This window comes from Synchiropus splendidus, chromosome 6 (assembly GCF_027744825.2).
Source record: "Synchiropus splendidus isolate RoL2022-P1 chromosome 6, RoL_Sspl_1.0, whole genome shotgun sequence".
In the NCBI taxonomy this organism is placed as follows: Eukaryota; Metazoa; Chordata; class Actinopteri; order Syngnathiformes; family Callionymidae; genus Synchiropus; species Synchiropus splendidus.
This window is the reverse complement of record NC_071339.1, coordinates 7,786,732-7,803,019: the sequence shown is the minus strand read 5'-3', so window position 1 is coordinate 7,803,019 and position 16,288 is coordinate 7,786,732. Positions and strand designations below refer to the sequence as shown.

Below are 16,288 nucleotides of genomic sequence, written 5' to 3'. Positions count from 1 at the left end.
AATTAGAATTTCTCAATAACTTTCTGTTTTTCTGCTATATATATATATATATATATATATATATATATATATATATATATATATATATATGGGTGGGGATAAGATATATACATTAGCAAATTATACATATTTTCAAGCAAGTACAACTGTATACAACTGTCTAATACACTATTAATACGATCAAGTGACATCTAGTGTCGTAATTGTTACTTGCTCTTCTTGTTCATTCTTCTGGACTCTTGTGCAGCTGCTGCTTCTGCACCAGTACTGTACATACAAAACAACACCCAACTTTATAAATACAAAAACAAGATATTTGCACGATTCCGATTCAGGTTTTAAGACCTTCTTATTTGGATCCGTATGCAGTTTTTTCAAACTGTTTTTGTTTGACAAACAAACTTTTGTTTGACTAAACCCATATTGGAGCTTCTGTCCAAAGCCACTTGAATTAATGTGTTGCAGCGTGTGTGCGAACAAAACACAACTGCGAATGAAGAAGTGAATGTATTTTGACTGTATTTCTCCCGTTTGCGTACGTTATAGGTTCTATTTTTGAAAGATGCATTTTAAAGTTATGTCAAAGAAATATTATAAATGTATGATTAAAAAAGGGAATATTGGTGAAAACCCGTTTGTGTTAGATATTATAAATCAAGAACACAACCATAGAACTAACCAAGAAAAACAATTCTACTGAACACACTACTAAACGCAAATAATCAGAATTAGAAGAGTATGGTAAAAGCAATGACTTGGTTGATCTAGATATGTCATTCACATTGGCCAGTTTTTGTGCGTGGAGTTTGGAGTAATGTGAAATCTGCTTCACACAGTTCATCTGAAACCGGAGGGAAGAGACGACAGGGTTAAGTTCCTTCAGTCCTGCCACCCGGATATAGTCGCTCACATAACGCGAGCGTCGTCTGGAGTGCGGCGCCGTTAAATCCCAGCCTCATCCTCGCAAATCCAAACAGGCACCTCAAGCATCCAATCACATTCGTCACCACCGACCCGTTAGGCCAATCACAGGCCATGGGGCGGGAGCAGCGGTGCTCTCTGTTGTGCAGCATCCTCCGAGCAGCGGCACAACAACGACCGGGACAGGAAGGTAGATCCAGGACCGGGCTGGGGATCTGCGGGAGGAGACGGCTTGCACTCAATCTTTTTGGGAGTTAGCCATCCCTTAAAATGGCTGCGTTTCCAGTGTAAACACCCCGTGCTTTACCTGCATAGAGGAGAAGCAGAGGGGGGAGGAGGCGCTGACACTGAAGGAAATGTAGCTTCTCTCAATGAAAGCTCTCGTGCTGTCCGGCCTTCTGCGGTGTCCCGTCCAATAATACATGTTCAGGTAGGTCACCTTAACTCAAACACAACACCAGCCTTTTGCGTGAGAAGCCACCTTCAACATGTAACTACCCCTAAAGACTCCCAACCTCCGTACGACCTTGGAGTCACCAAAAACAGAGGCGACGTTAAAGAATGTACAAGCTTTAACGCGAGTGTTGTGAGCCGAGCCACAGGAATGACGTTGAGGATTCCTATTGGCTGCTGCCTCCGCCGCACATGTTTGCCATTAAAAGAAGAGGCAGGCGTGATGCAGCAGGAGAAGGAGCTCACGCGACTGTTGGTTTCCCTGTGTGTCACCTGTCTGAGAGGTGTGTGTCCAACGTTGTTCACAGCTCTGCGGTCGTTTGTATTGGCGGGCAGCTCCATCCATGTTCTTGATCATGAGGGATGTGTGCAAGTGTAGGTGGGACACACGTGCCAGCGCGAGCCAGCAGTGGGTCTCTATGGAGGCGGTGTGTGTGTGAGTGCAGGTGCTTTGACGTTAGGACCTGTCCTCATGGTGTCACACACAGAAGTGTCCTTCAGGTCTGACAGCACTTGCCATTTAGCCTCGACTGTCGACAATTATTTGACACAAAAGACAATCGTTTTATGTAAAAATGTTTTTATTAAAAAATAAATATGTAGTGGTGGGACTTTAACGAGTTAATGAGATTAATTAATTAATCGCGATTAACTCGTTAAAATATTTTAATCGCATTTAATAGTTTTAATTTAATTTAGTTTAATTTAATTGAACAGTTTGCTCTCCAGACAACAGGGAACCTTTGTAAGTGCAGGAGCTCCTGGTCCACTGATGCACAAGACACGTGGCAGCTAGGATGATAACAACAACAACAAACATGGAGGAATCCCTGAACAAAAGCAAACAAAAGCTTCTGTTTGCTTTTGTTCAGGGATGTTTTTCACTTCTCTGAATGGACTTGAAATTCTTATAAAATTGAAATTCTTATACCAATATGTTCAACACATTAAAAGAGCTTTAGTTTAAATAAAGTGATATAAAAACTTGAATATAGCCACCATTGTGATTTATTGTGCTATTGTCAAACTGATGCAAAATAAACAATATTTTGTTGTTTAAATGTATGTGTAGGTCCATCATTTGATTCAGGAATATACCAAATTCATTCAAATTGAAAAATGTGGCTTCTTATGACAAGTATTCTTATACGATTAAACCGTGATTAATCGAGATTAATTAATCATAAATTTTCTAATTAGATTTTTTTTTGATCAAATCCCACCCCATATATATATATACACACACACACACACATATATATATATATATATATATATATATATATATATATATATATATATATATATGTTCTAAGTATAGGATGCTTCTGACTTCAGTCAGGCTGGTTTAATATTTAATATTAGTTTACAACCCTTATGAGAGTAAATCACCGCGCGTTTCACTGAGCCATTTAGATTCATGGTGTCAACTGAGCACTGTCGCCCTGAGCGAATTTTAGTGAAGACTAAAATAGCTGTATGTAGCATTACTCAGTTGGCCGACACAGCTGAAAGAGCATATCAAGTTGTGAATGGATGTACAGTATTGAGGCACAACGCCAGCTTATTTCTGAGAAAGTATCTAGGCCTTAGCTGGCTGAGATGAACCACAACACAATACAAATCCCTCTTTATTTTTAGGCAGACGAACACAGGTTGCCCCACTTCCTCAGTTCAACGCTTGAATTTTCGAGGTTTACATTCCTCACTTGTGTCAGTCTTGTGCTTTTGACACCCACATCCTGCCCAAAACCCCACGACTCCCACAGCAACCTTGTAAGCAAGGATGTTTTTTTTTTTCAAATGATTACAACAAATCCACTTTGAGTTTAATGAATTCAGAATTTCATTTGTTCCTGTTGGCTTCAAGGAGACGTTCATGCTCCAGCACACCCCAGACCAGTGGGAACACACAACGATGGCGCGGTCTGAGTGACGCAACAGCATCCACAGAGAGAGTCAAATATTATTCTGACCATGGCGGTGACCACTGCAAAGACAACGGCAAGCATCCTCTCCACACCGGTGCCCACCACCACCACCACCACTATCCCCTTCCCCTCCACTGCTGCTAGAGACAATATCACCAGCAGGACGACGTTAATGACTGTTACCATCACAAGGAACGAAACAAGTTTTAATGCCACCACGTTTCCGGAGGCAGTGATTGAGGGCTCCGGGATGGGAATGGTCCTTGTGCCCTTCGGCATCATCACTGTCATCGGATTAGCACTTGCTCTAGTAAGTTCTTCCCTATCTTCACTATCACATTTAGAACACATCCTGAGCTCTTCTCGTGTTCTCTCCTGCAGTGGCTGTACATTCGGAAAAGAAAGCGGTACGTTCATGCCATCGCCTCATTCAGCATTTATCGTAGCTCATGTCTCTGAACTCTGACCTTTGGCAGGTTGGAGAAGCTGAGGCATCAACTCATGCCCATGTACAACTTTGACCCGGCTGAAGAACAAGATGATCTGCTTGAACAGGAACTGCTGGACCACGGCCGGGACGGCAACGTCGCTGGTCCAAACGCCAAGGTGAGCGATTTTTTAAAAATGATTTGTAAATAATATTTGTAGATGTTTTACAAATATTTTATTACAACACTTTTAAAAAGCATAAATGTAATGCTGTAAACTGAAAAAAAGCCTCTCCACATTCAAACTCATTATTTTCGTTCTTCACATTGTAGTTTGCTGCTCTGTGCCACAAGTGTGCACCACTTTTATTTTTCTCTAGTTTTTGGATGTGGATACAAACACCACACCTCAATGAGACATACATTTGTCACTCAGAAAAAAGTGATGATATCATTATACGAGAATTTTAATTTTGACACTGGCGTCACAGATACATTTGCCTCATGACGTCATCATTTTTTCATTGTGTTAAATTGGCTTGAAATTTTGAAAAATTTCTCTCCATCTTATTAAACACAAATGAATGACTATTGCTGTGTCTTTTTCATTTCTTCCACATAAACCATCTATATATAGAGAGGTTAAGGGGCAAGAGCCTGACTTGCGGAAGCAAACCCTGATGTGGAATGCTAATACTAAGGAGATCATTTATAGCAGGGGTCTCAAACCAGTCCAGTCAGTCTGGTGCTGCTTGTTTCAGCTGTTTGTGCTTCATCGGTTGGCACAAACACCCGCGCCCACTGCGGCCCTTTGAGGACTGGTTTGAGTCCCGTGCTTTATAGCATGTCTACACAGACAAATGAATCGACGTGTCAATATATTTCCTATCTTAAATAAAATGTATATTTTGCTCCATATTTTAAATTCTTGTCGCAACACATAATGTTGAAGTGACTTCATTTCTTATTGTGACTCTTTCTAAATTCATATTATGTCAATTAAAAAGTAAAAAGTATGACATGTATTTACAGAATAACTAATTTATTTACTTTTCCCAACATTCTAGGCGATACAATTGATAATTTAAAAATACACACATATTAATGATAAATACTGTACAATGAAAGAAATAAGGCCCACACTAAGCTTAAAGTGAAGTTAGAGATGTTGAAGTCCAAATTTCGGAGAAAATAAAAATCATCCCAAATATTTTTTTTGTTTGATGATTTACCTTCATTTTTTTCATTTCTTTTAAGTTGTGACATTTAGACCCAGCATGGTAAAGTATCACCTCTTTATTGTTTCATCTTTTCCATCACATCCGTCGTCCGTGTTCCAATCCTGGTGTGAATTGTGATTTTGGAATTTATAATTGTCTCTATATTCAGACTTCTATACCTTGGAATCTTGCATTTAACCCCGATCTATCTTTCCATGACTAAACATCCCCTCTGACCTTTGTGCGGTCACTTTGTATGTTTCCTTTTTGTTTAAAAATGTACAGTTATCAAATATTTGTAACGCTTCATTGTGTCACGCTGCATTAGAGGAACATATTTTGGCTTCACTGTTTTCACATGCGGCGCCCAGAAACAACCTTTCTCCAAAGCCTCTTTTCAAAATGAGAATTTAATTATTATATTAAGTGCACGAACAATGTGCACTATTGCAATGGGACTAGAGTGCAGACTAATGGCATGTTGGATGAGCCATGTCTGAGGCCTTGGTTCTCAGTTGGAAAGGGGTTGAATTTACAGTGCAGGTTCCAAATGGAGTTCTGGTTTAGTTTGAGGGAATAATGGAGGGTGGGACCAATGAAAACATAGGTTTGTCCCCAAGACAAAAGAGCAGCTCTGAAAGGCAAAGCTCTTGATCTTCCCTCACCTGTCGCCACAAGTTTTGGTTACCAAAAGAAACTGGGCAAGCAGTATCAAGCATTCTCTGTAGGGTGCTCGGACTCTGTCGCAGTGAAAGGAGGGACCTGGGGTTGGGCTTCAGGAAGAGTCGATTGAGGTGGCTCTGAGATCTTGTCCAGATTCCTCCTGAGAGGCTCTGACCATGCCCCAGTGGAGGAAGCCCTGGGGTTGACCCAGGCTGGCGAGTTTATGGTTCTTTGACAAATGATGTCTCAGAAATCCCTAAGAAGAGCTGGAGGAGCTGAACATTTGTTGTGAGACTGAGGTGCTAACCAGTGTCATAACTAACATCCGACATGATCAAACCAACATCAGCATGAACTAAACTTCATAACTTCCATGTTCCTTATCAGCACTTCTGACTTGAGTTGGGTCTCTTGGTCCACAGACTCTCACCACCTCGCAGGGAACGACGCAGAGACCCAGTCGGCTGGTCTTCACAGATGTAGCCAAAGCTCTCAATGCATAACAGCGTGCTTCCATGTGCGGGAATGCCAGGCTATGTTGGCCACTCAGGAAGGAAAAGTGGACACTTTTTAATGAATCTTTTCATGATGATGATGATGATGATGACACGGTATGTGAAAACAGGTCGGTGCATGTCTTTATAAAGGAACATGAAGGGAAGCTTCACCTGCGATCTTGCACTTTTATCATCGACCACCTAAGTGTGAAGGATCCCCACAAAAAGAAATTCCGACCACGATGGTCGGGAAAGCTCCTCTTTCACTTCGATATCTTCCATGTCTGATGAGCGACGAGTGTAAATTGGTGTCAAACTGCTATTGTGATTGTATCTCATCCATCACTGGACATGTTTACATCCTCACATGGAACTCCTGTCGAACGTTTTGTTTCTTCATAACTGCTTGACCAAGTGTTGTGTCCGTCTGTATACAATAAAAGTCATTGACACAACTTGAATAGTGTTGGATTCACCTTGCTAGTGGGATATTAGGGTGACTGGAATGCCAAAAATTCAAGTTGAAAGGGGTTCAATCTCCAGAAAGGGATGGGTAATCTGGTAAACATATATCATTTATTCTTTTGTTTATTTAAAAAACTGTTTAGATTTTATCATGTTCTCTTTTGTTCTCTATTGTAGTTTGGAGAATTTCATGACAAACCTTTAACATTCTCTGCCTCAGCAAAAAAAACAATTGTTCTTTGTCTCTTAACATTTTGGAGCACATTATTTTGTTTTGTATTTAGTTTTTAGCCAACCTTTAAACCGGTTAACTTTGATGGTCTGTGAGTGTCAATGAAGTTTTGAAGCGAGACTTCATGTTAGCCGTTAGCTTTGTTAGCTCGGCGTTGCAGACAGTCTTTGGCGTCGCGGGTCTGACAAGTGACGGATGACTCAGCGCATCAGCATAGATCTGTAGTGTATAGAAAAAATGTGACCGAATCCATGTACCGTAATTTCCGGACTATAAGCCGCTACTTTTTGAGCCCTGCGACTTATACAACAACGCGGCTAATATATGGCTTGCTACAGGCTGAAATCAGATTAAATCGGAGGGTTTTTATTTACCCTTGACGCCCTCAAAATGTGTTGTTTTCGCCCACGTGTCCACAGATCCTTCTTCAGAGTTGATCTCCTGGAGGTCTGGAATTGAGAAGCATCCGCTGAGACCGACTGTGACGGAAAACAGCGCATTTTGAGGGCTTTAATGTGAATAAAAGATGTGAGACGCTGTCTCCAGACGAAGCGCGTTTGGCTCTAAATTCCAACGTAAACACAAGTGGTTTTGGCCCTTGACTTTTTCTCACTTTCGATGATGGACCCTGTTTTCAGGTTTCAAGTTTTGAAAAGTGTTTTTAAGCCAGTGCACCAGTGACCTGTCTACAGCGCAGACAGCACCACTGAACCTGCGGCTTATGTATGAACAAGATCTATTTTCCTTCTTAAATGTATATATTTATGGTCCAGAAATTATGTTAATCTCCTCATGCTTGGTGGATCCTCCTAAAGTTCCTGATTTAATGTCATCGTATCGTCCACCTCGGTCTCAGGACAAATGAGGTGAAACCGGACCATTTCCCACGTCTCACCTGGGACTCGCTCACGGCACACTGGTTGAAAAACATTGCTTTATATGACTAGGTTAACACATCGATTTATTTTTTTTCCCGTAAATTGTGTATGAGTGTGTATGTATGATCTTTTTGTGTCGCCATGCAGTGAATTTTCGGTCCAACATTTGAGTCTCCCACTCACAGAGCCAGAACAACCCTCATTGTAGCTGCGGAATTTTATTGATAAGCAAAAAAAAGAACAAAGCAGGGTAACATACACAACACGACTTACAGACCCAAAACAACACATACATATCACAGGTTTGTGAGATGCAATAATGAGGCAGATGACATGTCAATAGCACAACTCTGGATCAAGTAACCGTATTCAGAACAGTAAAAGTCACACTGTAACAAAAAAATAAATGCCCAGGAACGTCATCATGTTGTCCTCCTGTGATGTGACATCATGAGATTAACAAGACAGTTCTTATAGGAACTTGACTTTCACAACTCTCCAACACCACTTGGGCCAGATCCAGACAGCTGCAGGTCAGAGGAGTTCAGCCAAAAGCTAACCCCCCCGCCCAAAAAAAAATGTTCTCAGACATAAATGAGCCACGCTTGTTTGGTATCTGAGGTAGTCCAGAGGGTAACAATTAATGCAGTTAAACATAACAACTTCCTGTCAACTAATGAAGATCTTCTGGCAGCAATTTTGTCAACACTGATGAAACGCATGGAACAACCAGGACGCAGGCGCCAACAGGAAACAAATGTACTTTCAAGTCAGAAGCATAGAGGTCCAGCGATGGATATTGAGCAAAAAAAAATTAAACAACGATGTTTGAAATTTTAATTTCAAATTTAATTGAATAACTTTCTGCTTCAATAGTGATCATAATTGGGGCACCATGGATGCCTGACAGTACTGTACTACCGAGCTACTACAAGTGCTTCTGCTGGGTGAATACATCAGCTGTACAGCGGTGAAAATACTGAATATATCACCTCATGTTTTTGATAGATTTTTATAGGCCCTTCAATTATGGATATCTTGACATCAGCATATGTCTCAGGAGAAAACCAGTCCAAATGAAACAGGACTTAAGGCCCACTTATGCTCCACATTACGTACGGCGCCAGATCCGGATGGAACTTTCTGTCTCTGCTCAGTGTTCATTTCTTCCGTATTTCACGGATACAAGCCAAACAGAGCAGTACCACCAGAAACCATGAGGGGGCAGTGTTGCTGTTGCTACCCAATACGTAGCTCTAATGAGAGACGAAGAAGACACAACAATGGCAGAAACTCTCCGTCTTCCAGTGGCCTCACCGACCACCGCTTCCAACAACACTGCCTCCGATCTACAAGATCAATACTGACTCCACAGTCGCCATGTTTGTTTTGGAGTGTGCTGTCATAAAATTTAGAACCTGGGCTGCTCCACCTGGTGGATATATTGGTGAACAGCAACGTAAAGAACACAAGGAAGCAGGTGAACATTGTTCGAAATGGTCAGGTACAATTTTCTATGTAAAGGGAGCATAAATGGGCCTTAAAACTGACCAGTCAGAATCCAAATTTAATCTCATACACCATATAACTACTATATAGTGCGGGCAATTTTGGACGTCTTTTGTGTTCCATGTACTACAGCAGTGTTCTGTAAAATTACATCAATCTGTTTACAGTGGAATGATGGTCCAAGACATTACAGTTGTGAACAAGAAAAGTCCAAGGCTGAAACCTACCAAGTATTTATCCAGGAAACACCAAACTTTTTTGTCATCTGAGAATTGTGTTTTCATTCTTTTTTTCTGCAAAAAGTGAAACTTGTATCTGTGTATTGACGTTTACGCATGAAAACAGTCCTGTCTACTGACCTGCGCGTGTTTCAAGTGCTGACTGAGTTGGAAGTGACCGTGGATGAGATGGTTTGGTTACTGAGGTAGAGTTGGAGATCAAGACAATAGCTAAGGTTCACATGAGGTCTTTGTGTCAAGGTTCTCTGGTTACGTCAGTACAGATGACAAATGCAAATACAACGCACAACATCAGAAGTGAAAAGAATGACGACATGTTTGCGAATGATCGTGTACCTGAGGTTTTTGTAATGGTGAAAGAGAACTGTGGCCTTGAAATCCTGAGTCTCGTGAAACGCAGATTCATTTAAGATAACAACGTGAGCCGTCTGTTTTTCACCGGAGAGTTTTTGAATGAAAGCTTCACATCTATTTTTAATAAAACAATTCAGCGCAACAATAAAGGCGTTAAATGGATTAATTCCGTGTCATCCACACCACTTATTTTCACATTTCAGTTGCCCACAGGAATGATTTTTTTTAGCACCCTTAGCTTTTTCGCGAACACTTAACAGTTGAACAGTTCTGGCGTCAATCCCAGGTCCCTCTTCTGAGCAGAAGAGCAAACCAGTGCTGCATGTGCAGCTCTGGATTATGTTTTGTTTGCCTTAATAGTTTAAATTTTCCTTATCTGTCCTCGGCTTGTGCCCTCAAGTGGACATATTGTGGGGGATGGATCGGGGGAAATGGATTCACGGATCAACTAGAATTACAAAAAACAAAGAAAGAAAGAAAGAATTGGACAGCAGCATTTGATGACTGCAAAGATGGGATGTGTAAAACATCGAAGCATAGATGATCTTTTTCAATCATCCAAATGTCTTCCCTCACCAGTCTGGAATGGATCATTGTGTTTGGATACTTTGTGACTTTGGGAACAGTTGAACACCCAGGTTCATGTCTGAGCTACCCAATTATTGCGATGGTTCACGACAATCTACTTATCCAATAATACAGGCTACAATCACAATATAGTTTTAAAAAAAACTTTTTTTTTCATGGATTTGGATTCTGTCCATTGTATCCCAAATGCAGCACGAGAAGTAACAGTCCAAAATAAGTGCTCTTTCATCCATCTCGCTACACCTCTTTCATTCATAGAAACTATGGAAAAACATGTACATTTGGATGTTTGTGAAAAATCAAAACAGTAAAAATGTCATTCAAGTTTAGCGACACAGAACTGAAAACAACTTCTGAAGGCAACTGCAACAATGATGCCAGAATAGGAGCAACATGAATTGGAGATTCAAAGGTTTCTAATTTAAGAAGTGTAGCTGCCAATAAAACAAGTTCCAGACGAGTTTGTCAGAAAACGGCATTTTTCAGGAAAACTAAGTCGCATGGATCAAGGTTGACTTGGGGAACGTGTCTGAAAAGTCATCGAACGGAGCCTCTACTAGACACCAGCTGCACACGCACACACCTGCACTGACAACACAAGACGTCCTAAAGAAAAATTCTAAGCTACTTTTTGGATTCAGTATTTAAGAAGAGAAATACAGTTACATAAAAACTACTACTGAGTAATACCTGGGAGACAAATCGTTTTTTTTCCCCATTTACCGTCAATTGTTAGTTCAAGCAGTCTAGTAAACAACAGATTGAAGAAAAATAAAAAATGGAGCGATTCATTTTCTCAAATTTCCTAAATTAAAATAAACATGATTTATTTAAAAATCTAAAGAAATCTAGGAAAGAAATGTTTGTACCTGGCTACGAACAACCGTTAATAAAATGTAGTGTGTATTTTGGCTGACTGCAAATACTATTTGAAACTTGCTGAGAAACAGACTCGAGGACAATACAAGTTTGTTATGACCCTTGACATGTATATTTCTTGTATCGCTTATTTGTTTATGAATCCTGAATTAGAGATTGTTTTATCCTGGTCACATCTGTCAGTGTGCGTTTCTGCACCCTGCAGAATGACTAGTGCGTTGACGTGCAAGTTGAAACCGAGGTACAGGTCAAATTTAACATGACTCATATCATGTAGATAAAGTCCATCAGTCAGAATTTTTAGTTTTAGCAAAAATGTTTAAAAAGTACTTCATGCAGCAGTGGCTGGATTAGATTTTGTCACGACTCATTTATGGCTAATGTTGTGCTGTTTTTCTACTTGACACATGGAATTTTTTGTACGCGACCATGTTTCATCAGGACGACGACTCTTCTGCAACTGTTGCAGTGCATTATGGAACTTGTAGTACGAGCCAATGGGGAGATTTTTGCGGCTTGGTTTATAATATTGACATATTGAAAATGGGTCACACATAGCTAAATCGCAGACAGAAGGAGGGATGTATGGCAAAGTCAACAAAAAAAATATTGATACAAGGCTTATAAAAACATTTGTTTGATGATAATGTTTGATATTAAAAAGATGTTTTTTGGACCCATGAGTTCTTATCGAGCATATCAGGAGCAGTACCAGTGGATAGATCACGAAAGTAGCTCATGTATCGTCCGAGACGTGGAAAAACAATGTTCAATAAAAGCACTTCTCCTCTCATAGCTTTGGTCTTTACTACTTGGCATGGTGGATAGTAACATTAATCCACCGTAGGCTTGAGTCAGTGGAGGAAGGACCTCCAGTCTCCAAGACAGTGGCTCACAAAGGGAGTAAGTAGTTGCAAAGATGATGTCGCTTTCGCTGGTAGTTTAACTTCTCATGACCCAGTAAGAAAGTGTAAGTGTTGTCAATGTGTGTGCGTGTGTGTCTCAGTATGTGTGTGTGTCGCTGACACGCATCGAGGTAGTTACAGATGATTGAGATCTACTGCTCTTCCTCCTGAGGTGGAACCTGAGATGATGAGGACTCAAACGGTGATCGACCTTCGTCGTCTTCTTCCGAGGCAACCTGCAACAACACAAAACAAAACCTTAGCTACTTTCTCGCCTGAAACAACAAACCACCTGAGTCATTAAAAACCTGACTATGAATCAAACGTAGAGAGAGAAGTAGTGATGTAGCAGGAGGTGGCATGTGAAGAAGTGAGTCCATCTGCCAGAAAGACGACGGTTGATGTCAGGAAACTGTTAGCTCAGGTTTTCTTTGGTTCCTTTGACTCATTCTTCCTCTTACTGAGCGTGTCTGAGACAGGCAGCTCTTTCTCAACGGTTTCAGTTCTTAAAAGGTTTAACATTTGACAATGATGACAAACTGCGCAAAGGGAAGGATGTGATAAGACCAAAGGAGGCGAGATCAGATCCTGCATGATGGTGACCGCAGTTGTGAAATCTTTTCGATTCACAAAATGTTTCTCAGCCCGATCCAAGAGCCGTATCGTGTTCAGTTGAGGATTTTAGTCATTCAGTCAGCAGGACGACCTCACGCTCAGACTCAAAGATAATCCACACCTAAGTCACACTTGGAAAGAAAAGTCTACCCGTCTGGACACAACAAAACTGCATTCGCATCTCATTCACTCACCTGCTGCGTTTTTGTTCCTTCTACTTGAACGACTTTTTGTGGCTGAAAAAGAGAGAGTTGTTTGAATGAAGGCCAGTCCTGGAAACTGTCCCTTCTGATGCATTTAAACTCCTCACCCATTTCCTCGGACGCCCACGAGGTCGTCTCTCCTCCGCAGGCTCTAGTTTCTGTGGACGAAGAATATACTGTGTAAAAGTGAGTCACTACCTGCTCCATGATCCTGGGGTGGAGTGGGACTCTGGTCTACCTAGCCACACAGCGTGAAAGCTGCGGGTCACCCTGGACAGGCCACCACTCCCATCATATAAACAATACACAGAACCCAGAGTTGACTACGGTAGAGCTGTGTATTGGCAGGTATCTCGCGATACGATACGTATCCCGACACAGGAGTGGTGATACCATACATTGCGATGTATTCTGATACTCCTATATTATTGTAGTCATTTTAAGGGGGGAAATCAGATAATGCAGTACAATATCATGTGCATGAAAACAAGTTTATTGTTTATGACGTCAGCCCAGTTTGACTTTCAGTTAAAGTTTGCAGTCCGACAGAGGAATGACTTGCTCCCTTACGTATAAATACTGATGAAGCAGAGTTAAAAATATCAAGATCACACACAATTTCAGCAGAAATATTGAGCATACTTGAGTGTATCAATATTTCTGTTTCACCCCCAGAGTTGACTCAGGCTGGCCTCAAACTGAGGCTCATGTCTCACCAGTGCAGTTTTGGGGCATTTGTTCTTGCTGCCCTTCGGTCGTCCCCTCGGTCTCTTCGGCGTCGGGGGCCCAACGGGCTCCTGGGAAATTCCAGTGTACACATAAGGTTTGTTCGCCTGATCAAACTTGAGAGTTCAATTGATTCTCAACCTGTGGCAGTTTTCGTGGGCGACCTCTGCCCCTTCGCTGAGGCTCTGCTGGAGGCTGACCACTGCCGGGCTGCACCGGCGGCTCACTGGGCCCGCTGTCACTCATGTCTGCTGGATTCAAACAGTGTGGTCATCAATGGCTGGAGGAGCGGCCGCATGGGCGAGCTGAGGAAGAAACCTGGAGACACCATCGCGGATCCATGAATTATGAACAGTTCTTACAGTGGTCTCACAACGGAATATGAACAATGAAATGGTTATGAAATGAAAGTTCACTGCACCCAGGAAGCAAATGACTGGCGTTGAATCAAATATTTCCGTGATTAAAACACCTCTAATATTGAGGTTGCCACACCTTTATATTTTCTGTTGCTCAGGTAAATTGCTACAATTTGAAATGACTACATCAAATGTACGCAGTCATTTTCATTCCAGAAAACGCAGGCATCATAGAGACACACTGAAGGAAAATTCTGACATTTCCATAAACCCTTAAATATTTGAATATTTTATTGGATATAAAAGTAAATAAATGTTCATACATGATTTTAGCTGAATATTTTAGCAAGTTAAGGAGGTATATGTTGCAGTTTTTCCAGTTTCCAGTCACAAAAAAAGTTTTCAATGTTGAATAATCAAACTGACAAGGAGAAAGTTGTTTTTAGTTTATGTCTACACAGAGGTTCCTGGAAAGTGACAGTTTAATCTTTGATGATTTAACCTGGTGTCTTTAAAAACATTTTTTTTTTGGTTTTGTTTCATAAAAAAGTCTTCCTTTGTTGTCCATTTTTGGAAAGCTCAATGGCAAAACAAGGAAGTGCATTGTTAAATTAGACGTTACACTCAAATTTAATATTAACCCTAATAACAGGGTTAATGATTAACACGTCTCTGGCTGACTGAAGGGTTCCTAAAGTTTTAACATTATAACTCAAGAGCTCATGCAATATTAGTTTTTGAACAATAGTTTCTTAACCGTGGGGTTTGATCGAAACCTGACAAGCAGTTGCTGATACAGGGGGAAAAAAAGTAAAATCAGTTTCTAATGGCAGTGGAGTTAAAAACACGCAAAAAGTGTATCAGTCAATGTTTGGCATTAGATTTCACAAAAGAAATCTCAGCAAATGCATTATATATATATATATATATATATATATATATATATATATATATATATATATATATATATATATATATGAACATTTAGTAGATCAGATCATTGAAAATTATTTTACTGCCCTGTGGTCTGACGAAAGATTTGATTTCTAGATTTTTCACACTAGCTGTGTGTTCAAACCAAACAGTACATCAATTGTGGATTTGAACCCCTGCGATGTTTTAATGAAATCCATTTTTAAATTTTTAAACCAGACTTAGATTCGTCAATATGAATGCGACACTTTCATATATATATATATATATATATATATATATATATATATATATATATATATATATATATATATATATATAATTTTCAATGATCTGTCTAACTTTAGAGAGCGTGTGAAGCGAGACAATATTGAAAAAAACAGTTTTCCAGCAAGATAGACATGAGGGTCCCCTGGACCCCCAGGTTGCCTCCAGTATTAAAAGAGGCGTTCACGGACCTCATGATCTCGATCTCGTCTGATCTACCAAATATATGTAGCGTGTGGGTTCGAGTGCACGTCAGGATCGTGAAAGTCAGCCAAGTGATTCACAACACAAACTAGAAACTCGAGAAAAAAACCCGTCGGTGGAGCCGCAGCTGCAGCAGTTGTCAGGACTGAATGTACTTTCTGCACATGGACGGCGGTCGGACCCAGTCGAGTCAGACGCGCAGTGTAAACCGTCCCGGGCTGCAGCTTCACCGCGACAGTATTTTGAACAGACACGAGACAACAGGCAAGAACGGACGAGGACGTGCGTTCTCAGGTCAGAATCACGGTGCGATCGTGTAAAAGAGTGACGGTAAACAAAGCAACACAGGTGCCAAAGTTGCGCCGCGGCACATGTTGGAGTCGGAACTTACCTTGAGTCGCTGTGCAGTTTCACCTGGAAGCTGTGAGTCGGGACACTTTTGAAAACTCGACGTGTGTCGATGCTCTGATTGGTTGGCTGCCGTGGAACAGCGATCCCCCCCCACCGCCTCCTCTGATCGGAAATGTTGGGACCCCCCCGCCGGCAGACGTCTAGTCGGAACCCCCCACTTTGCAGCGATAGAATGGGGGGGCTATAGTGGCAGCAGCATACTTTCTCTATTAAACCATGTTTCAGGAAAGAGCGAGAGGTGGGAGGGGTCGAGCTGAGGACCCCGCCCAGTTAAAAAAAAAAAAGATGGACCACCCACCGGAGGAGCAGATAGATGGGTACCAGACCAGGATGCTTGGACCCAGAAGTTGCAGAGATCCATCTGATTCACACTAGTGTTTCCTCAAAACAACAAAAGGAGGACAGAGA

General features: G+C 41.1%; 2 protein-coding genes across 4 annotated transcripts; one reads left to right on the top strand and one right to left on the bottom strand.

The window, feature by feature from the left end:
- The first annotated feature begins 1,067 nt into the window (after window positions 1–1,067).
- si:ch211-161c3.5 (uncharacterized protein C3orf18 homolog) lies at window positions 1,068–6,558 on the top strand. Of its 3 annotated transcripts, XM_053868286.1 has the most exons (6): window positions 1,068–1,351; window positions 3,245–3,615; window positions 3,687–3,712; window positions 3,782–3,911; window positions 4,991–5,013; window positions 6,039–6,558. In XM_053868286.1, exons 2-5 carry the CDS (start codon window positions 3,352–3,354, stop codon window positions 4,994–4,996), a joined length of 426 nt encoding a protein of 141 aa, XP_053724261.1. In that variant the 5' UTR covers window positions 1,068–1,351; window positions 3,245–3,351; the 3' UTR covers window positions 4,997–5,013; window positions 6,039–6,558. The 3 variants fall into 3 exon arrangements, with proteins under 3 accessions (XP_053724261.1, XP_053724259.1, XP_053724260.1); XM_053868284.1 differs by lacking the exon at window positions 4,991–5,013 and having other exon boundaries at window positions 1,069–1,351; XM_053868285.1 differs by lacking the exons at window positions 1,068–1,351; window positions 4,991–5,013 and adding an exon at window positions 2,760–3,150.
- Window positions 6,559–7,902: 1,344 nt separating this feature from the next.
- si:ch211-161c3.6 (high mobility group AT-hook 2b) lies at window positions 7,903–15,970 on the bottom strand. Its single transcript, XM_053868419.1, has 6 exons — window positions 15,861–15,970; window positions 13,848–14,024; window positions 13,697–13,777; window positions 13,088–13,138; window positions 12,972–13,013; window positions 7,903–12,398 (listed from the first exon to the last, which is right to left on the bottom strand). The coding sequence occupies exons 2-6, from the start codon at window positions 13,950–13,952 to the stop codon at window positions 12,315–12,317; spliced, it is 363 nt and encodes a 120-aa protein (XP_053724394.1). The 5' UTR covers window positions 13,953–14,024; window positions 15,861–15,970; the 3' UTR covers window positions 7,903–12,314.
- Between the last annotated feature and the right edge of the window lie 318 nt (window positions 15,971–16,288).